At 35.4% G+C, this 23,930-nt stretch overlaps 1 protein-coding gene across 2 annotated transcripts in view; it reads right to left on the bottom strand.

Annotated features, from left to right (window-relative positions):
* Positions 1-6,802: 6,802 nt before the first annotated feature.
* The window catches only part of LOC110105903 (structural maintenance of chromosomes protein 3), a 92,628-nt gene continuing 75,500 nt past the window's right edge, over positions 6,803-23,930 (bottom strand). For both annotated transcript variants that reach the window (XM_020835587.2, XM_028697070.1), the window contains exons 27-30: positions 17,014-17,109; positions 7,947-8,121; positions 7,247-7,438; positions 6,803-7,138 (exon numbers count right to left, since the gene is read on the bottom strand). In XM_020835587.2, the coding sequence (XP_020691246.1) occupies positions 7,251-7,438; positions 7,947-8,121; positions 17,014-17,109 (459 nt within the window). In that variant the 3' untranslated portion in view covers positions 6,803-7,138; positions 7,247-7,250. The remainder of the gene's footprint in view (positions 7,139-7,246; positions 7,439-7,946; positions 8,122-17,013; positions 17,110-23,930) is intronic.

Raw genomic sequence — 23,930 nt, 5'->3', positions numbered from 1 at the left:
TTTCTTGAAGAGCTCTGTATAGTAATTCCGAGCACAAAATAAACAAACTTGGTGATAATGGACATCCCTGTCTAAAACAGCATTGTGCAGTTATCAAATTTGTTCTTTTCCCATTTATATTAATTGAATATTTAAGATAACTAAAACATTGCATTATCAGATGTATTACCCTCTCTGGTAATCCCAACTTCCTCATAACTTGATTTAGTGTTTCCCAACACATGCTATCATAAGCATGTTCCATGTCAAGCTTTAATAGCATGTATCCTAGTTTAGCTATCGAGAACCTCATCTTGTTCACAATCTCTTGAGCAAGTAGGCAGTTATCAGATATGCTTCTTCCCAGAACAAATGCACCTTGATACTCAGAAACAACATTAGGGAGACACATTTTTAGTTTGCTAAGAATCATACATGCTGCCATTTTATCAATGGTTTGGCATAAACAAATTGGTCTAAATTTAGATCATTCATAAGCATTTGAGACTTTAGGAATAAGTACCACTAGCGTCTCTTTCCAGTAATATGGCATATCTCCTGAAATGAAGAATCCTTTAATGACATTCCAAGTGCCTCCATTTACACTGCTCTAGCATGATTTAAAGAAGCAAGCAGTTGCCCGTATATACCAGGTGATTTATTGTTGCTCATATTCATAACAGTGTTAAGCATGTCTTCCTTCGTGAAATCTGTATTCAATATTTCTTTCAACTCATCTTTTAGACAATCTTCATTTGTAAAACAACGGCCAATCATCCATAGCACAATTACGTTTGCTCCATTTTTTTGAAAAGTTCTCCACTATCGCATGGATAGCTTCCTAGTTAGTTTCCATTGAGTCATCTGCTCCAACAATTTAATTAATCAAATTGCTCTTCTTTCTTACCGTTGCATATGAGTGATAGAATCGTGTGTTCTTTTCTCCATCTTCCATCCATTGACTTTTTGTACCTTTGTCTCCACCATGTTGCCATTCTAGTCAAAGTAATATTGAGTTCATGCACATTACTTCTAAGTTTAAGTAGCTTTTACGGGGTTCAAACCATCCTCCATAGCCTCCTCTTCTTGCAAATTCAAAATCTCATTTTGTAACTCTTGCTTCTTTATGGTGAGTTCTTTAAATTTGTTCTTTCTCCGATAGTATAGATTTTTGAGAGATCTTTTAATTTTCTTTTAAGGACCTGTTGCCTCTCCATGATCCTTCTTCCTCCAAGCATTAGCAATGATCCCCCTTGCGGCCTCATAAGAACACCACAAATTCTCAAATCTGATTTATCTGGGCAAGAACATCTTCATATTAAAAATTTGGAGTTGAGGGCAATGATCCGATGCCACTCTAGGTAGGTGTTTAATGACTGCAGAAGGAATGTCCACAATTGATTTTGAGTTTAGCCAAACTCTGTCAAGCCTCTCCCATATTCTAGACAGTCCTTTATTATTGCACCACGTGAATTTAGGTCAAATAAAGCCTATGTCATGAAAGTCGTTATTGGTTATGAACTCATTCATCTCTTGAGGGCCATGGGAGAATAGAAATCTTTTTCCTCCCTTCTTCTCACGCTTTGTAAGTATTGAAGTCACCCCCTACAATACAATGTTCCTCACTCTTCATATTGTCCTCAATCAATCTCCATAGTTTCCTTCTTTCATATAAATCTTTGTTGCCATAAACAATGCATACCTTCACTGAAAGACCCCTTGGTGTGGTCAGGTTGCCCATTATACACTGGTTGGATGAATCAAGAACAGTAAACGAAGTAGTTCTATGCTTCCACAATGCTAAAACACCTCCTGAAATTCGACTAGCAACAAGTTGGTAGAACTCCCAGTCATCCCCTACCAATTTTCTAACTCCATCTTTTTCCAATCTTTTAGGTTTTGTTTCCATAAGACCAATGAAGAAAACATCATTATCTCCTATCAAACTCCTCAAGTAGTGGGAAGCTTCTTTCTTCTTTGCTCCCCTACAATTCCAAAATATTATGGAAGACATTTAAGAGTGGTTTGGGGATGAGGCCCCAACCTTTTCAACACCTCCTACTCCTTTTCTAGTTCTTTGATTACCTTTAATTGGTCCAAGCATTTTCACTTCTTTAGCAAGCTTAACATTGCTAGTAGATAGCTTAGGAGTCTTCTTACATACTCCCATCCTCCCATTCATATGTTCCTTTGTTCTCATCTCCATTACCCTTGCCTTAATTAGATATTTATTCATGCTCTTCTAATGCTTTGTTCATTTTCTGTAGTATTATGTTTCCTTGTTCTTTATTCCGATCCAAAACTATTTTCTTTTCTGCTTCATTCACAAATTTGATTGCCTCCTTCTGGGAACTTTCGGGAGTATAAATAATAGGTGTAGAATTATCATCACATTCACCTTCAATTTCCTCATTAGATGGGTTCATCACATAAACTAGCTCACTTTTATTACTCTGCTCATTTTCCACGATAATTTCACCTTCTTCAACAATTGGGTTGCTTAGAATTTCCTTCTCTACTTCCACATTCACACTTGTTTCCTTCTCATTGATTTCCAAACCAATGGTTTTAACTGTTTCCTTCATAACAGTAATGTTTGGATTCTTCTTCATGAAGATCTTCTTAATTGGCCTCTCATTAGAAACAAATTTAGTCTTGTTTCTTTTGTAATTCACATGCACCCATGGCCCATAATTTATGTTCTACTCATTTTCTTGCTCTAAGTCTTGAGCTTGCTTACTATCTCCTTCACTATGATTTTTTGTAACCATGCTTCCCTTCCTACATTCATTCTTAACATTTCCAATCTTTCCACATTCAAAACAAAAATTTGAAATTCTCTCATATTCAAAATTTTGAAAGAATCTTCCCGCAATACCTTCCACCCAAACACCCAAGGGGAGTGGTTGGTCTAATTTCACACGAACACACTCTTGTAAACTCTCTTCTCCCCCATTGGAACATGTTACCATCCAACATCAATGGAACACCCACCATAGAAGCGATCCTTGCAACATTGCTCTCATCCCAACATTGTAAGGGTAGTTGAGGCATTCTGATCCAGATTGATGATGTAAGTCTTTTCATTGTTAAAGAAGAAAACTCCATAGACCATCTATCCATACCAATAATATGACCATTCACAAATCATGGGCCTCCTGAGAGAACAACTTCCAGAGCTTCAGTTGTTTTAAAGGAACACAAAAACCAACCCATTCCTAGAGTAGTGAAGTGAAATTGGTCAAATTGTGCCCATTAGCGCCTAAGTTCCCAGGCTACTATATGAGATGACAATTCTCTTCCAAAAACATTGCATACCAAAGAGTTACTAAGAATATTATCATTCTTAATTTCAGAATCCTTAATCAGTTTCACTGCCTTCCTATCTTCCATCAACACATCTTCACCTTGAGTAAAATTTAATTTTATATAGGGCTTCTTGGTCCATGCGTTATCAGGATTGATATTCTTATCATTCCTCACATTCATTTGATCATCCATTTGTAATATTGTATTGACTTTAAACGAAGATGACTTTACCATCAAAATCTCAGAATGCTTATCAGCATTTGGAAAAATATTTTTGTTCTCAAAACTTAGGGAATTCACATTTATCATGCTGTTGCCAGGGATTGCATTTGAATGTCCAAATCTATGAACAAAAATATTCATCCCTGACGAAGAAGCCTCATTGTCTATAGCCTTCGATGGAGACAGTCCAGTCGATTTTAAAACACGAGGTGTTTAAATTTCAAGATCCAGAGAAACATCCTTTCCCTTTCCTTCAACATGAGTAATCTTATTAGAACTAAAGCAAGCATTTTCGCTTATCACTAACATACCTTTTGATCTTCTTCTTCATGCTTTATCCGCATCCAAAATAAAACTTCCATCCGATCTATCAGTTTCAATTTTGTTCAGAACAGGTAATCCGCCATTAGGTCTAGCCTTCATTGAGGAGTCCAATGATGGCCGGCAGTCATCCACCACCATGTCCTGAGCGACTGCAGAAAAGACGGATGAAAAACAGAGAGCGATGAATTTGAAATCTTCCCTCTCTAACGGGAGCGATGAATTATTGCTTTCAGCCTCAAGGTAATTCACCTCTTAGGGGTAGTTTGGTAGCAAATTTTTGCTATTAATGAGACCCTCCTATATACTTATCTCACATGGGATCAAACACTTGCTATTAATGAGACCCTCCTCTAGTTGCACCTTAGTAGATCTATAGATGCAATATTCTATTCTCTAACCTCAGCTTATTTAAGCTTAATTTAAGCCAGGTTTTTTGCCATTTTTTTCTAATACAAAAATTTCTAATTCAATAAATTTTCGAACTAAAAAGTAGTAAGAAAACCATCCCAAATGAAACCCTAGTTTCTAGCATTGAGTGAGAAAAATTTCCTTTTTAATCATCCATCCATTATAAAACTTCCTAATTTTAGCATGTATACAGAGTTATGCTTTCTTTTTAGGCCTTTCTTTAGAACTCAAAATGCTTCACAAATCTTAGAAGATAGTTTATAAGACCTAACACTATATTATTGATATTATTATGGCCATGTCCTTACGATAGTTGTTTATTTTGTACAGGGTTCCTTTTACGATGGCTCGTGCCATCACTTTTTCTTTGATCTCTTTGATATCCTCGGGTTACCCTTGCTACAATCACTTTGGCCATATTCCTTTTTATCTTCTGGTTAGCATCTGATGAAAAAAAAGAACATTAAAATTTCATTTGGGATAACTTTTTTACTGCTTTTTAAAAATATTTTAAAAAGTAATAAATAAACTGTCCTAAACGAAATCTAAATTTCAAAATTGCAGAAGAAATGTCGATAGTTAGTCATGTAATGATTAGAGTGTTTACATGAATGATACGAGTGACTTTCATCAACATTTATATTAGAGCATGGAAAGGAGGGAGAATACAAAGACTAATTTTAGGTACCAATCACCACATTTGGTATCTTCCACTACAAAGGAAGATGAATGAATTGAAGTACCATGGAATGATAAGACCCATGCTAATGGTCTCTTGAGACTAGCCATGGACAACTAGGGTTAGGTATATGGATGTAGGAATACATTGATCAATAAGGCTCTAGTGAGATAAATAGTCTATTGATAAATTTCAAGGTTAGTCTGAAGTAAAACCACAAGGACTCTTAAAGCTAGTTAGGAAAGCCTAAGGTTAAGGATAATGATATAGAAATCCTCTGATCAGTTGGGATTTGCTAAGATGGATTGTCCTAATTTAGCTTAATGAATTTGATTTTGGTCATTTAATGAATTTGATTTTGGTCATCGCAATCTAATTTTAATAATCCTAACTTAGCTGGTCGAGTTCAGTACAAATGACCGAAACCCAAATCCAAATTTACATTTGGTTGATCAAATTATTACGATTGAGACTAGTAAAAATAATATAAAACCTAAATGTTGCAATGCCTAGACTTCTAAGTTGCGAACCATAACACAAGGACCTCTATGTTGAGCTTTTCCCCATTCATTCCTTAGCTCACCAAGCTGAATCCATGCCACCAAAACTAACCATCAAATTCAACTGGTAAACAATTTAGCTAATCAAGCTAGATCGAATTCATCTCGAATTGATCAAATTCATCTCGAATTGATCAAATTCATCTCGAATTGCCCTAACACAAATTTAGCTCACTAGGCTAGTTTGATTCATCACAGCTCGAATATGTATCTTAATTTAGATCACCAAGTAGGTTCTAAATATTATAATTCAATAATCTATATATCATGATGACTGCATATGTTGTTACATCGCCAGTTTTACTCATAGCTAGGTGAACGTTAAATATAATGTAACCCGTTGTTGAAACCTAAATATCCCAACATCAATTTACTTCATCATATTGGATCCAATTCACTAAAACCCAAATATGTAACCCAATTTAGCTCATTGAGTTTGATTCAGATTAACAAAACTTAAAGCCATAACGCCACAACTTTTATGTTAAAATTCTCCTAGTACCACTTAAGGATTCGTTTGGGACGAATTTTTTATTACTTTTTAAAGCAGCTTTTTAATACAAAATTTTTAATTTTTGTGCTAGAAAATTACTTTACGAAGCAGTAAAAAAATCGCCCCAAAAAGAACCTAAAATAAAAATTTAACTTGCAACAAATCAGCCGGGAGAAGAACAAGTCACAAAAGTTCCTGTTAGAAAAGTTCAAATTATAACAAACCATACTGGTAATGATTATATCCCAGGATAATCCTAGTAAAAAAAACCCATCTCGAAAATATTTGGCTTACAACCAACCATCTCAATAAGATTCTGGTCATAAAAATTCCTTTCGCATACCATCCTGAGGTGATCAGGGTAACAAAAAGCCATCACAACAAGAATCAAATTACAACAAATCATCCCATGAAAGTTTGAGTCGCCCAAAACCCCCTCAAAGATACATAAATTACAACAAACATCAAGAAGGTTCAATTTGCATCAAATCATCCTGTTGAGATTTGTGTGTAATCATAAAAAACACTTTTGAAGAGACCTGAGTTTTAACAAGCTATCCAAGAGAGTACCACAAGCAACTGAAAACTCTTTTGATTACAAAACTAGGACTTAATTTACTACCGAATTAATGTATTTATATATGTTACAACCAAAGAATTAAGAGTGTAATGCAAGCGTTAGGATTAGGATTTTCTTGTGCTCATTGAAATTTGTGTATTATTATAAATAGAGGCCCATAGATATTAGTTTTATAAATAGGAAAGGTATTGAGTATTATCTATGTAATTACACAAACAAAAACAAAAATCAAAAGAATACCATTTTAATTTTGACTGTCAAAATCTTCCATTGCCTAAAATAACTAGTCGAACATTCTTCACATCTAGTACAAATTTACTGAGATCGGCATCTTGCTCGAGCTAGCATAATTATAAGTATATTTGCAATAAAAAGCTGCCCAACTTCTATCTATTGACACTAACATAATTGGTTTAGACAAGTATAAAACATCACAATGCCAAGTATATATTACTTCCAAAGTAAATCAACATATACAACAAATTGACAAATATCACTGAAGTTTGAACGAAGAAACAAAAACTAAAGATAGGTTAATACCTGCTCGTACTCACAGCATCTTAATAGATCAGGTAAAAGTAAACCTGTCAGTCAAGTTATAAGTCAAGTTTTCTTTCAAGGTAATATCAAATAATTCATTAGCAATCAACATATATTTTAATAGAATAGAAACGAAGTCTGAAAGAATTAACCTGATTAAGCACTGTGGTTCTGATCTTGTTCAATAAAATCAAGAGCCTCTTCCTTGGAAACCACATTAACATGGCTGACTCTGTTCTTGTGAGTTACACCGTATATCTTGTCTGCAACTTTCACTAGCTCTGGCCGAAATGTTGTCGTTATGAACTGAGTATTTGCCATATCAGCCAAACGACGGATCATATCTTTAAAACATTTAAGTGAAGCGGAGTAACACATGATGAAACATTGATTTCTATGAGCAAGAATTAAAAGTTTACATGACCCAAAATACTGAGCTTGATCGCAATGGAGGCAACAATAGACTATTTCCAGGTCTAACAACTATTTCCATTGCTAGACTACTTGTAATTACGTGGAACGAGAATCAGAAGCCCAAATATGGAAGGATGAGAAAACAAAAAATAAAATCAACTTTTCCGGACCTAATTATCTACAAAACGACAAAAAACAAGGTTTCACCGGGGAAAAAAAATGAGTTAAAGTGGCTGCTGCACGTATTTTGAGCATGCAGGTGAAGTTTTAAGAGAAAAATTACTACCAAAATGATACATGCATCATCAACTAAGCATTCCAGAAAGCTACCAGTAGCAGAAAACAAATATTTCCAAGATAAGAAACTTGTGCATAATCCATGAAGAGGCATACAGAAGGAAATCTTAAAACAAATTACAAGATATCTTTAAAGGATACTGCCAACAGATGTTCTGTATTGTGGATCCAATGCTGCATCAATCTCATCAAAGAGATAGAATGGAGCAGGATCACAGCGCTGTATGGCAAATATTAATGTCAACGCCACTACAGTTTTCTGACCACCAGAAAGCTGTTTCATTGACTGAGTTTCTCCTTGACCAGTAAATGATACCTATCAACAAAACAGAAAGAAAGTGACACCTAAGTAATATGACTAAAATTATACAATCCAAATAAAACAACAATAAGTTTCTAAACAGCTTATTAAAAGTAATATGCTTCTAGATAAATACATAGCGAGCTAATTTCTTTAACACAGTTCCTAAGCAGAAGATCATCATTTGTTTTGTGAAAAAAACTTACAATTCTGAATATAACAAATTGGACATTAAGACAAAAATAATTTGATGCGACTAGGAAGCAAATACAACAAAATAGATAAAAAGAAAATGCAAGAACACAAATAAGGGGAGCAGATTTTTTATTACTCCAACAATAGCGAAAGATTTAATTGTTCTACACTATCGAGAGGTAGATCGGCTCTCACACAATCCATAGCCGCCGCTAGGAAACTTCACCAAAAGAGAAAAATAAACTTAGCACACTTAAGATGAAAACCCTAGACTCTCCCCCTTAAACAGCCATAACACACAAAAAACACAATTTAAACCTTCTTAAATAGCTTCCTCTTGATTCCTCCTCCTTACATAATGAATAAGAGCACCCCTGAGCTCCACAAGGTGGGTTGAAACTCCCCCTCTTGCTGCCCCTGATTCCACCCAGCCAATTGGCTGATTCGGCCTAGGCTGGGCCAGCCTGATGGGACCCACCGACATATCAATACATCCACCCAAAGACACACCTTGTCTTCAAGGTGGAAGGATGAGAACTGTCTCCTAATCATCTCGCATAGCTCCCATGTGTCTTCATACTCTAGAAAATCCTTCCACTTTATTAGTACTTCCATGCACCTGTCTCCCCTCGGCACAACCCTTCTACTTTCAGGGGCTCCAAAATAACCTTCATGTCTTCTATCAAAGTCAAGGAGTAGTGAAGACGGTGTGTGATATCTCCTCTCGCACGCCTCAGTTGTGAGCAATGCTAACGAAGGTGGTAATGTCAATAAATAGGCCACTGCTCCAATGCGCTCCAAAATCTCATAAGTCCCAAAGTATTGTGAGGACAATTTCTCATTCCTCCTCCTGGCTATGTCTTCTGCTAATAGGGTCTTAGCTTCAAGTAAACCATGTCTCATAGGTCGAAGTGTACTTTACTCCTGTGCTTCATGATTTGTTGGGCCCTCAATAGATGTCCCTTTAGCTATGCTAATATCACGTCCCTCTCCGCTAAATACTGATCTACACTGAATACCGGTGTAGTGCTATGCCCATAATATATCAAATAAGGTAGATCTCTCCCATAGAGAATCCTAAAAAGGGTGGCATGTGCCGCTGAATGGTATGAAGCCTTAACCATGATTTTAAGTGAAACCATGGTTCTGCACAAGATGGCATCTCCTCACAGCACCATCCTCTTCCCCTCCACTTGAATCTCCATAGTCAAAGATTTTCAGTCCACACTCGTCTTCCCAATCGTCTGTAACCACTTTATACCTAGGATCAGATCAATGCTTCTCAAATTTAAGGGAAGAAAATCCTCCACTATCTGTAAGCCTTGGAGTGTCAACACCAACCTCTTGCAAATCTCCCTACTCTTCTCCACCTTCCCTATTCCCATCATGACTCCAAAGCTTCCCGTATCCACCAACTTCAAATCCGCCTCATCCATGAGATGAAGTTGTGAGAAGCCCCACTATCCACCAAGACCACCACTAGCCACTCCCTGATCTATCACCTCACCTTCATGGTGTAATTTGGAATAAATCCCATCAGCTTCCTCTAAATCCCCTTACCATTGAGTTAAGGGACACTTTCGTCATATCAAGGTGGAGGTGCTCTCCTCTACATCAGCTTCCTCCAGCAACTCCTTGTTGTCGGTCTCCTCATCATCACAAATCATAAGGAGCTGGGGGGAGCAATCCTTGCACTGATAGACTAGTACATCTCATCACATCGGAAGCACAATCCCTTCACTCTTGTCTTGCACCTCCACCTCTGTGAGGTGCTTGAAGTTAGCCTCGAGGCGAACTCCCCCACTCTTCTCCCGTAATGCCTCCCGCTAAAATGACACTGACTGGGTTCTCGATGATAGTGAAGTCAAGGTAATCCTATATATAGGAGCCTCCCATGACTCTGCTCCTACTTGTCCTCTCCATCTATCTCCGATCCTCCGCCATCTAGGATAGCTCCATCGTCTCCCTCAGCCCTCTCAGCCTCAACAATCGGAGGTTTGCCTGTATGTCAGGCTTTAGGCCTTTCATGAAATTTTCCTCCAACACCGCCTCTAAAATCCCCCTCAATCGCCACGACAACAACTAAAATATCTCCCTATACTCCACGACAATCCCCTCCCGAGTCAAGACAAAGAATTTCTTATCGAATGGCCCGAAGATACTCCAATAAGCTATCCTTAAACTCCTCCAAAAAGTGGATCGGATATCTAGCCCCCTCCACTAGAACAAAGCTAGGGTTTTCCCTCCAAACACAGCCCTACAGTCATAAGCTTCTCCTCTTCATTCAACTCATTCACCACGAAATGTCTCACCATCCGGTACACCTACCCATGGACCACCCATGCGCATCATCCCCTTCAAATATCAACATCTTCAACTTCCTCACCCTAGCATCTCCACTCTAGCTTCCTCTCCCTCCATTGGTTCCCCCAATCTATCGAGGGTGGAAATCTCACCTTTCTTCCATCCTCCATGCATAACCTGATCCCAATGGCTCTACTCGACCTCCTCCATCTCTGGTCGCCCACTCCGCTTGCCCGAAATGCCCCTCATAGTGGTCGGCCACCCCATCATCTCCACCACAAAATTCCCTCCTTGCTGTCCCCCCATCCTAAAACTCTGATATGCCCTTTATCAAATCCCTAGGATGTGGCTCTTGATGAAAGAAACTCTTCTCGTCAAACTCCTCCCATCTAATCTCCTTTCCCTTAGATTTGACCAAGGAAATCAAGGTCATATCCTGGTTAGGGTTAGCAATTGGAACCGCCAGTAGAGTTTTGGATTACATCACCATGAACTTCCTCATCATCTCTTCCAACCCTCCTAATTGTGTATCCATCAGATTCTCTATGGATAAAAAACTCCATTCAATGGTTGAGAACTTTTCCATCCCATATTTGATTTGCTCCGCTTCACCTTCTAATGCATCCACCTTCTTTGCTACCATGTCACCAAAATATCGCTCTGATATCAATTTGATGTGACTTGGAAGCAACAACGGCAAGATAGATAAGAAAATCCAGGAAAGTTACTGCACCAGATTTTGTAACAATCGGCCTTTTTGGCCAAGAATGACCGAGAATGGAGTCAAGCTGCAGATTGTAAATAGGTTTCGTGTTGCTGCACAACACACAAAGCCTGAAATGGGCTTGTATCCTTAATTTGGAAACAAAATTCACAAAGTCAATGTATCATTTATCTAAAAATACTAAGCAGAAATAATTTATACACACATACACTGTGCATACCAATATGCTTCTAGAAAAATATATAGCATAGTAATATATATTTTTTCAAAGAGTTCAAAGTAATATCTATTTCAATTTAATCCTTACAAGTTGGGCATTAATACACAAAAAACATTCCAAAGGAAGAAGACAGACAAACAAATGAAAACTAAATCTACTTTTGTCTAGTTTAGACGCACTCAACGATACATGCACTGTATAGAATTATCTCATCCTAAGAGGAGAATCATCATCCTCCGCAATAAATTTTAACGTTATGACCTTCAAATGTTAATCAAAACATTCCATCCCCTTTTCATCCAAAAATAAATGGCATTAACAATTACAACAAATTTTAAGATCATTCTATCATCCATTAACATCAAACATTTCCAAGTTCATTCTTGTATAAGTTGAAGGAATTTCAAAGTGGAGACACTTTAAATAGCTTGTAATTAAATATATTGCTAGTGATGATATTTTACATATGTTGGATAATTTTGATTGCTAAGATGCATGGATCAAACAAGAATTGTAAGAAGACCTCTATATTATCTAATCTTTTCTTTTTTCACATGCTCGACAAAAATAAATCATATGACAAGGAAATTATCGAAGTGCTTTTCATGTTATAGATCACAACAGAAAGTGATTTTGTGTTCGAAGATTATGTAGAGTGACAAAAAAAATCTCTCCAATAGGATGAGAAAGTCCATCTCATACAAGTACATATAAGCGATGGATATTTCACCTCCTAGGAGAATCCCAGTACATCTCCTTTTAGATTTCTATACTATTAGCTTAAAATGAAAAATAAATAACCTCCATTCTCTTTAACATCACTAAAACTAATGGTATACATGATTACAAATCTTCTAAGATAATTTGAACACCAATAAAATGAAATAATTTTTTTCAACGATGGCTCTGATTAGTGAAATACAGAGTTAGAATACATCAACTGTTTAAGTTATTCATAAACTACTGAACTTATTCATAACATATTTGTTCATCTTGATTGATAAATTACATGGGTAAAACAAGACTTCTATGTCCTGTCTAACCATCTTATTTTTTATAAGCATCATAAATGGTTAAGTTATTACAAGAATTGATGGCAATACTATTCCATTTAAACTAGAGTTTTGTATAATCTTCCATTTAGATTTTATTTAAAAGACAATATTCTTTTACTAATTATTCAACATTATTATTTAGTAAATTAACTTTCATTCTAATTTATTAAATGATGAAATAGAGCAATATAATTAATGTAATCTTACATACACTTGCATTATCTAAAATAACCTAACATTTAACTTCGGTGTTATCTTTACCTATAATTTTTAGCCTTGAGACTAAATTAGATCAATTTTCAATAGAAGCTAAAATGGGGCATTAAGAAACTTTGGGACTAAATTGAGCACTTAGTCACTTACTAATAGTTGGGGAACTACTTTGATTTTTTTTTTCAAAAAATAAAAATGAGAGGATAATGGATATCATCCACTTTATATATATATGGACTCACGTACGCACATAAGTTATATATTTACATTAGTTAATCCTGCTATGCTACCAGAAATGATTAAAAAAATAATAAGTTAAATTGTAGAGGAACAAATCTAATTTACAGTGCTTGATGGATCGACAAACAAATATACACTAAAATACAAATAATCTAACATTTTAAGATATTGTTGTTATCATTAGGCATCATAATTAGCCATTAAATAAAGTAGCTGAATACTAAGCAATTCAAAATAAATTAAAATTTAATAGAATAAAATATCTAAGAATTTAAATTCAAAACTGGACACATGCTCAATAAAAAGAGATTAAAGATGTTACTTCCTTTAGCATGCGCTGGTATATATGTGCAAAAACTTGCATAAAAAGCTGTGCGTAGGTCCATGTCAAAATACATGCATGCATGCATTGGTGTGCATGTGTGTGAGTATGCATACATGTGTTTGCATGTGTGCGTAGGTGTATGGGATGCACATATGTGCACAAGTTTGCGTGCATGAGCAATTTTTAGATTCATAAAGTATTGAAAAATAAGTATCTATGACATCAACATTTACTATTTATACAAGACCAACTTATTGTAATTTTAGTTCTAGATATGCTCTTGTTTGAAAAACAATACTGTATTTGTTTGCAATGCAGCCGTTTTTTTGTTAGTATAATTGAAACAAATAAAAGAACTAAGATTTAGCATTCAATATTGAAATACAAAGTCATATCATCTTTCAGTTTTCAAATGTTTTCCCTAAAAGTAAAATATGTTGCCACGAGCATTTAAAATTAGTATACGGGTAGTCTAATGTTTCAAAATAAATTTGGATTCATACCATGTAGGTCTACCATGAAAGCCATATATTTATTGAGATGTTTGATGGAGAAATATAGAGAGAATAAGGAAGATCTACATATGATATTTATTGATTTAGAGAAAGCATATGATAAAGTTTCAAGAGAAGTGCTATGGAGAGTTCTTGAGAAGAAATGAGTTAATAATACTTATATTCAAATCATTAAAGATATGTATGTAGGAGCTATTACTTGTGTTCAAACACAAGGTAGTTTGACCAAGTATTTTCCTATTTCGGTTGGATTACATCACCATATCTTTTTGCTTTAGTCATGGATGTTCTCACTATACATTTGCAAGAGGATGTACTTTGAAGCATGCTCTTTGTTGATGATATTCTTCTTGTTGATACGACTAGAGAGGGATTTGAAGTTAAACTTGAATTATGGAGGTCAACCTTAGAGTCTAATGGTTTTCACTTGAGTAGATCTAAAACTGAATATATGGAGTATAATTTTAGTAGTAATAGACCTAGTGTGAGGATTGTGACTTTGGACGATCAAGCCATTAATAAGAGTACATGTTTTAGATATCTTGAATCTATTGTTCAAAGTGATGGTGAAGTAGATGGGGCTATTATAAGTAGAATTCAAGTTGGATGGTTGAAGTGGAGGAATGCATCGGGTTTGTTGTGTCACATAAAATGGTGACCTTTCGATGATCCGATTAGGAAAGTAGAGATATTCGATTTGAATTTTGTTAAGATAGGTAAAGGTAGACCTAAAAAGACTTGGTTAGGAAATATTAGAAATGATCTTTCTTTATTAAATTTAAATGAGAGCTTGACTTTTAACATAGCACAATGGAGATGATGTAAAACCCGAAAACGACGATTGTAGGTCGTCGCAAGCATTTCGATGCGTCGCGACAAAACTTAAGTGAAAATTCAAAGTTAACGAAATTTGACGGAAATAATTTTATAAAACTCTACGCAAAACTCTGATCAATTTGATATATAGAACTTGTATCCAATTTTACTTAAATTAGGAGATAGAATTTTTAGATGCCTAAAAATACCCAAACTACCCCTAAGCAAATAAAATGCCATAATTGTTTAAGTAAGGGTATAATGGTCATTTGGCAATCCCCTTTCTCCTGAATATATCAAACCGAACCCTCCTCACTCTCCCCCATTCGCATATTTCAGCCAAATCGAGCGGAAGAACAGGTGGATGGCAAGGGCGGGCGTGGATTCGCCGGGGTGGCTCCGGCGACGATTTTCCGGCGAGGAAATTAGTGAATATCGAAGAGGACGATGAGGGAAATCTTAAGGTATGATTTATATAAAACGAATCTCTCTCAATCTCAAGATTTTTGGAGAAGAAATTTTTAGGGTTTTACAAAAAATGTGTTTTCTTTCAAAAATTCTTTACGAAATCTTTAAGGAAGGATTAGGGAAGTATTTTAATGATAAAAATAAAATTTTTTTGGAGAATTTTTGGAAATAAAAAATTAGGGCATTTACCTAAAATTAAATTTCCTTAAAGTACTTCCAACCTAACTGAGGCCTGAATGTTTCCTGCACTCACAACTTCGGCTTCGTTTCTTACTTTCAAAATCATTAATTCTTTCGGCTTTGTTTCCTGCGTCGTCTCCTTTCGACTTCGTCTCCTGCACTCACAGCTTCGTCTCCTTCCCTCACGGCTTCGTCTCTTTCCCTCACGGCTTCGTCTCCAGTTCGCCTTTCAATTCTCACAGAAAGCCATAATCTTATACGCGAACACGAATCGGCTGCGTTGTATTTACATATATACTTAAGAAAAAATTTCAATGCGGTGCCTTGTATTGCCTCGAGGCTTTGCGCTCTAATGTGTACGCCTCATGCGAAAAAATAGTAGGCTTCGCTGGATGGTTCGAGGGATAAGCCCCGATACGCATGACTTCCGCCTCGACTTGAGGCGCGACTCAATGTGGATGTCTCATCTGCTTTTTTAATGGTTGGAAGAAACAAATTGGAAAAACTTTCGGTTGATATTTTTAGTAGCTCTTTCTTATTATGTGTTGATGATGTTCATGTTATGTTATAGAAGTTAAATGAAATTGTTATGATTTATGTTATGGTGTTTTCCGTACGATTGTCTGCTCCTACCTCGTTAATTCGGGCTAAGCCAGATCGGGTCGTGACAAATAAAAGATTCATGTAGCCAACCTCATGTAGTGGGACAAAGGCTTGATATTGTTGTTGTTGTTGTATACGGGTAGTTTAATATTTTGAAGTGGAAAGAGAATAATCTCCACCAGATTTATTTTCAAGATAACACTTATAAATATAAAATTAAGAATAACTTAGAGACCAATTTGACTCTTTCTATGAACTCTTAAGTCTTAACCATAAATCAAACAAAATAAATAAATGTATGTTGGGCAATGTTTTGGAAATATTACTCGTATGCATTGTTTTGAAGCATATGTATCTAAATTGTTCAGGAAATTGTAAAATAACAATAATGTCATTTAAATTCATAAATCATTTATCTCACCATTTATTATATGCTGATTTATGGCTAAATCATGAAACTTCACATTTGACCTGCTATTTTTGACGGTATTGATTTTTTTATATATATTTTAAGTTTAAGAAACAAGCTGAAACAAAAATAAGAGGGAAAATGAGACTACTAGAAAGGATAGCATTCTATTCAAATATATACACATAAATGAATAAGAGAGAGACAAAGGGGGCATCTGGTTCGATTAATAAGAAATGCGATTTTTTCCTATCTCGTTAAAACTACAACAGAATTTTTGGTTACCAAAACGCACAAAATGGTCAATGATTATCGTTACATTCAAACAAATACACAACACTATATTTTTCAACGAAGTACTTGGAAGATTGCCCTAAAAAGTTTAGTTAATGTGATAAAATGATATTCTTTTCCAAAAATCAAATGTTAGTTTAATTCACAACATCATTTAATCTGAATATCAAATTATATAATGCACAGCCAGCCCATAATAAAACTAAAATAATAAGAAAGCTGATTATTTCTTAAATATTGTAGAGGTAAACAATAGTGGTGATCATTTTAGAGACTTTCTATTTGAAATTTGAATACTTTCCTATGTGTGTCCGCCCAACAAACCATACGATTCAGCAATACATACCTTTACTTTGACACCGATGTATTTCTCCACTCTTCCCTCAGGATCCGTGTTGGGAGGTCCATCCTCATCATTTTCATCATCAAGGGGCTCACCTTCCTTCACAAAAAAAGATTATCACATATACAAGAAAAATGAAATGTTTACGCAAGCAGAAGCCAAAATGTGAAAAAAGTTTAAACACCACAAAATAAAAGCAATTCTAGAGGAATACTAGATGCGTTGAATCGAGAGAATCTTTTATCATTATTGTTAAGAAAATGCAAAATACTTTAGTGTTAATTGTTATGATCCACAAAGGTCAGTGAAGGCAATTTTATGAATCTCCACAACCGCAGACTTATCATCATCCTCAGCATCAATAGGCCTACATCAACTAATTAGTAATTTGTGTCTATGACCCTCCTAACTCAATTATTTTTTGTTGAGAGCTAACGATTTGTAAAGCTTAGAATATTATGCGATAAGATGATATCAACAAGATCCAACAATAAATCTAAGAAACTATAATTAGGCTGATAATATTATGTAGATTCGAATGTTGGGTGATAAAAAAGTTCTTGACAACTAATTTGGGCATGATGGAAATAAGAATATGTTAAAATGAATATGGGGTAAAAAAATAATTATTTAAGAGGAATGACTAGAGTGACATCTGTTGAAGATAGATAAGGTAACTCAAAACAGGACTATAAGGTTTGGACAAGTATACCAGAGGGTAGAAAATTGATCTGGTAGATGGGTTAAGAAAAATCATATTGAAAAGTTATGGAAGTGGAGTAAATCTAAAATAACATAGCTAAAAGTTTTTCGAAATGATTTGTAAATAACAGACTTTCATATCTCCCACAAACACTTGGCGACAAAATAAATGAAATATGAGAATTTACAAATCTAACCCTAAATAGTTAGGATAAGTCAAATGCTAATGATGATAATACCCCTAAGACACTTTCATCAATTTACCCAACCAACTTCAATTCTAACACCTAAAGCCACATATTTATCTATTTTATATAACACATCAAAAGCACTTAAATGCATCAAGCTTATGAATCATTAGATTTCTAACACAGTTGACGATAATCATCAATCTTAAATCCAACAATAATGCATAATATATAGTCAACTTTTGTTCAAATAATCTTGCACCTTAAACTTCTACAAATTTTCTCATTGTTTTAGTTTTCCATTAACTTCAAAAAGATATTCTCTCAAAAATTTATAGAATACAACATTGTGCCTTATCTTGAATATTTGTTGTAAACATAAGGACTTAATATTGATCTTTAATGCACTCAATGGCACCAAAAACTCTTTGGTCAACCACAAATGCTTAATGCTACCTCATGCTCTATTATATATATCTTTCAAAATTTCTACATATATTTGGCATCTTTTTATTGATGTATCCAAGTCAATTCTCACAGTGTTCTATCTAGCCTTTTCATTATCAATATAAACATAGGATCATATTGCTACTATATTCCTTCCTAAATATTCATGGAAATAAATCAATCTAATCTAACACTTAGATTTTCTCACATTATCCTCTCCCCTAACAACTTGAGTTGCAAAACACAAGATTTTTCTTTCTCTATATCTCCTAAATTTCTCTTTCAATCATTTGATATCATATTTAGTCATTAGAATGTCACTAAAAATCCTTCTTAACCATGTTGCTAAAAATTTCAAATACCTCCATAACTTTTTTATATAAACATCCCACTTGAACCAAATTATGCAACATTATGCATTTTCTTCAACCATCCATCAATATCATTTTTTGAGCGAAAATATTCATCATCATTAACCTGATCCTACCCACAATATTTGTTCATTTTGATCTTCTAATTTTTATTTTCCTCCTTTAAATCTTATTCAATAATTTTAACAAATAATAGTTTTTGTTCCAGAAACTTATCGAATATGATAAGTAGCTTTGTTAGTTGGCTCAATCAAATTATGAAATAATTTCAGTTAATCCCATTCAATCCGATAGCTATTGGTATGAAACAACAACAACAACAACATCAAGCCTTTATCCCACTACGTGGGGTCGGCTACATGAATCTTTTTTCTCCATTGTGTCCTATTAAAGGTCAAATTCGCGTTTAAATCTAATAAAGAAAGATCATTCCTAATATTTTCTAACTAAGTCTTTTTAGGTCTGCCTCTACCTTTCTTAACATAAGTCAAATCTAATACCTCTACTCTCCTAACCGGGTCATTGGTATGAAAAAGTGAGAAAAATCATGATATCTCTAATTTCCGTAAAGCGATATATAAAATTGATAAAATTAAAACCATGAGCTTTGTACTTGTTCAGAAGAAGTTAAAAATAGAAATCTCTAAGCATAAAAAGCCTAAAGCCTCTCTATTCCTCAATGACGTATCTAAGGATGAGCTATAATCAAATCTCTTATGTTATTTTCACTAATTTCCTCGAATACAAAAGCTAGCAAGCAATTCTTCCACATTGCATAACCCCATCGAGGCTATGCTCCCTGCATCCCTTAATGATATAATAGTCATTTCCTCTGGGTTTTTTCACTGTAACTGCAAGACATCCACACTTCATCGACAATCAAGCAATGACAATCAAGCAAATGACAATCATGTTCGACACCACCAAATCCAGGCCCGATCATAGTTGAAACTGGTTCACTTAAGAACCCATTTGAAACTATACATAGCCAATCATAGAATAAAACAGGCTCTAGATGGGGTCTTCTTCCTTCCCCTTCCACGATCTCCAGCTCATCTTCTTCTCTACGGATTTCGGATTTCTTATTCTTTACTTCCACCCCTTTAGCCACTGAAGCCGTTGTTTGATTTTGAATCTCTAACATTTTTTTCATCATATCTCGGAGGTCGGCAACTTGTCCCTCCATGGAAGAAATCCTTTTCTCCACCGTCATTTTGATTTGATTCATCTCCCCTTCAAGTCTTTCCTCCAATGCATCCACTTTTTTGGCCGTCATCACAACCCGGCTTTTGTAGATTCACAAAAACCAAATTTTGGAGTAAAAAAAAATAGCAACTTCTTCCTTTTTGCAGCAAAAAACTCCTGCTGAAATTCGTCGAAAACAGCCCTCCACCGGTCCCGAGACTCGCTCCGATACCAATTTGATAGGAAATACTTGAGTTCGCAAGTAACCCTAAGGGAATACTTGAGTTCGCAAGCAAACCTATCACTAATTGGAGGGAAAACAGCGAGAAATAGGCAAATTTTGGGCGAAATCAGCCCACAACGATAGATTGCACTAAGGAAAACAAAACCAAGCAAACACGAAAGCAATATACAAATGATCTCAATTCGAGAGGAGGACCGTTCTCTCCCAATCTCTAGACAAGATGCCTAGAGCCCAACTCGCCAAAGAAATCTAAGAGAAGAACAAAACAAAGCATGAAAACTAACCCTAGAGCAATCCCCCTCTCATAATACAATTAGTTTCCTAATACAACCCTAATTCAAATATTGCTCAATCAAAAATTCCCTCTCCCCCCTAGCCGCCCACTCATATTTCCCCAAATTCTCCATGCGGGCGCCACAACTAGCAGAATCAAAGGGGGCGGAACCCCTTGTTCCGCCTCCTGTAATATTGAGCCGGTCTTTGGGCCGGCTCCTGGGCTGATTCAGGATGAACCGGCCTATCATTGTGGCAATAAAAATCTTGGTAAGATGGGAAACAACTAGTCAATAAACAACTTTTCAATTATCTTAGAGCCAAAATTATTTTTGTAAAAGATCCTTTTCCTCGTTACTTTTTTCATGCAACTTGAACATTTCTTTAAACTACATGCGTCTCTGATCTAGGCAAAGGAAGGGGGGGGGGGGTCAAATTAAATCATAATATTTGATTTTTGACTTCTCTAACTCATTAATGTCAAGTAAAAAATTAGCTCATTATGAGCTGATTTTTAGTTCATTTAATGAACTAAAAATTAGCTCATTATTTCTTAAATTTGACTTTTCTTCTTCCCCCCCTCCTTTTTCCAAGCATTTCCCTACCCTTTCCTCTCCCTTTTGCCTCTTGAATTGCCTTAATTCCCTGCTAGTTTTGACCTTTGGCCTGCTGCAGTTTTCCAGCTGGTTTTCCTCCCACGGAATGCTGTTGTCCCTTTGGTTTGCTCTTGAATTTATTGCCCGTGGTCTCCCTTTTTACCGAAATAAATATGGCTGCTTGGTCCCTATGCTTGCCTGCTGGAATCCATGATGTATTTGCTTGAAGTCGTGGCTTTATTCCCTGTTTTTTGCTGTGCCTTTTGGTATTTCGGTATAGTGCCTGTTGACCTTTCATTCCCTCATTTATTTGAGTATTTGAAGGGTTTTTTTGGGGCTGTTTTGGGACAGATTTCTGGATAGATTTCTGTACATAAATCTGGACTGAATTTTGTCTTTTCATTTAACCCTTTTAATTGAATTAATTAGTGGTTATAATGGCTATTTGTATTCCTCTTTTAAGCCTATATATAGAGGAAGTTTTGTGGCTGTTTTAAGAGTGTGATGATTATGATTTTTGAAGAGAAAACCTGAGAGGTTTTTCATTGGAAAAAGCTTGAGAGCTTTATTCCATTTCTTCTTCTACTTCTATGAAAATCTTGCGAGCTCTTTCCAACCTTCATCTTAACTTCTAATCTCTTTCTTCTCTCCATGATGATCATTCCATCTGTATCTTTCGTCTCTAAGTGAAGCAACTTTAGGGTGTCATCAGACTCTCCTTCTTGAGAACTCATCTCCCGATGAGTTGCATTTTGCTTTCTTCCGAGGAGGTGAAGACGGAGCTTCAAGTTCTTGAATTTTTGCTTCATATTTCTTCAGGATTTCTTCACGTTCTTGCAGGAACTGATCTTGTAAACGTTGCTTCTTTTTCATGTATCTTTCAGTACACAAATGCATCCAAGATTGAAGTTTATGTAACTCATACTCCAGAGGATTTGTTGACTTTGTCGGAATCCACCTATCCATAGGATCTTCAATTTCATCAGGCTTGCTTTCTTCGATTTTTTTCTTTTTCCATTTTTTTAAATGACTCAAAAAAAAAAAAGATTCAAAGAAAGACTTTAAAAGACTCAACCTAAAAAAACTTACACTCAAAATGCTTTCAAGACTCACAAGACTTACAAGACTCACACAACAAGACTCATAAGAATCATAACTGTTATGATTCACTAAGATTTTTCTTGACAACTAGACAAACCAAAACTTAGGACTTCCTAACTTGCTCTGATACCAAAATTGATGCAATCAAAAATTTGGGAGAGGGCCCCAAATTTTTTATCACAAAAGAAAAAACACTTCCTATATAAAAGAAACTTAGTAAAATACCCAAAAGGATACAAAATACGACAATTGAACCAAAACAACTTTACTTAATAAAATAAAATGACTTACAAACTTTTTAAAATTAAAACGACTTACAAACTTGACTAAATCACTTGACGAAATAGGAATCGATGCAATAAAAAATTTGGGAGAGGGACAAAAATAAGACTTGAAAATTGAATCCTAGGACATCCTAACTTGCCCGTGGTCCCCCTTTTTACCGAAATAAATATGGCTGCTTGGTCCCTGTGCTTGGCTGCTGGAATCCGTGATGTATTTGCTTGAAACCGTGGCTTTATTCCTTGTTTTTTGCTGTGCCTTTTGGGATTTCGGTGTAGTGCCTGTTGACCTTTCATTCCCTCATTTATTTGAGTATTTGAATGGTTTTTGGGGCTATTTTGGGACAGATTTCTGGACAGATTTCTATACAGAAATCTGGACTGAATTTTGTCCTTTCATTTACCCCTTTTAATTGAATTAATTAGTGGTTATAATGGATGTTTGTATTCCTCTTTTATACCTATATATAGAGGAAGTTTTGTGGCTGTTTTAGTAGTAATGATTATGATTTTTGGAGAGAAAACCTGAGAAGTTTTTCATTGGAAAAAGCTTGAGAGTTTTGTTCCATTTCTTCTTCTATTTCTATGAAAATCTTGCGAGCTATTTCCAACCTTCGTCTTGGCTTCTAATCTCTTTCTTCTCTCCATGGTAATCATTCCATCTGTATATTTCGTCTCTAAGTGAAGCAACTTTAGGGTGTCGTCAAGTGATTGAGTAAAGTTTGTAAGTCGTTATAATTTTAAAAGTTTGTAAGTCATTTTATTTTCTAATATAAAGTTGTTTTGGTTCAATTGTCGTATTTTGTATCCTTTTGGGTATTTTAGTGAGTTTCTTTTATATAGGAAGTGTTGTTTCTTTTGTGATCAAAAATTTGGGTCCCTCTCCCAAATTTTTGATTGCATCAAATTTGATATCAGAGCAAGTTTAGGAAGTCCTAGGTTTGTAGTTTGTCAAGTTGTAGTTTGTCAAATCTTATTTGTCAAGTCAAGTTGTCTTGTCGTGAGTCCTTTTTGTGAGTCTAAGTTTTTTTAGGTTGAGTCTTTCTTGTTGCAAACCTATTTTCATGTCTTATGTTTTGATGATTGACAAACACTATTTCTCTTGGACTACTTGTTGGCTCTAACTTTTCAGGAATCGAAGATCGGACGATCAAGAAGAAGCCAGTTCAGGATTGCGTAGGTTTAGGGTTGAGTCAGTCTGTACTTTTGTGTTTCACTTTTGAGTCTACTTGTAATGGTCAAATAGACTGATGCTAAGTAACCCTACACACACACTTGAGAGAACTTGAGATACTTAGAATTTCTGTTTTTACACATATCGGCCAGGACGATTTTTATATCGTTCTGGACGATCAGGCTTAAAACAGAAAGTCTAAATAAGGATTCTTAATTAAGGCAGCAGTCATTAACATATCGGCCTGGATGATACGTGTATCGGTCAGGATGATATGCTCAAAACAGAAAGAACTTGTCGCCATAGACAATTAAGGTATACTGTATTTTTAAATTATCGGCTAGGACGATCATTGATC

This window comes from Dendrobium catenatum, unplaced genomic scaffold, assembly GCF_001605985.2.
Source record: "Dendrobium catenatum unplaced genomic scaffold, ASM160598v2 fragScaff_scaffold_862, whole genome shotgun sequence".
In the NCBI taxonomy this organism is placed as follows: domain Eukaryota; kingdom Viridiplantae; phylum Streptophyta; class Magnoliopsida; order Asparagales; family Orchidaceae; genus Dendrobium; species Dendrobium catenatum.
The sequence above is the reverse complement of the archived record's forward strand: the minus strand, read 5'-3'. Positions and strand labels throughout refer to the sequence as shown.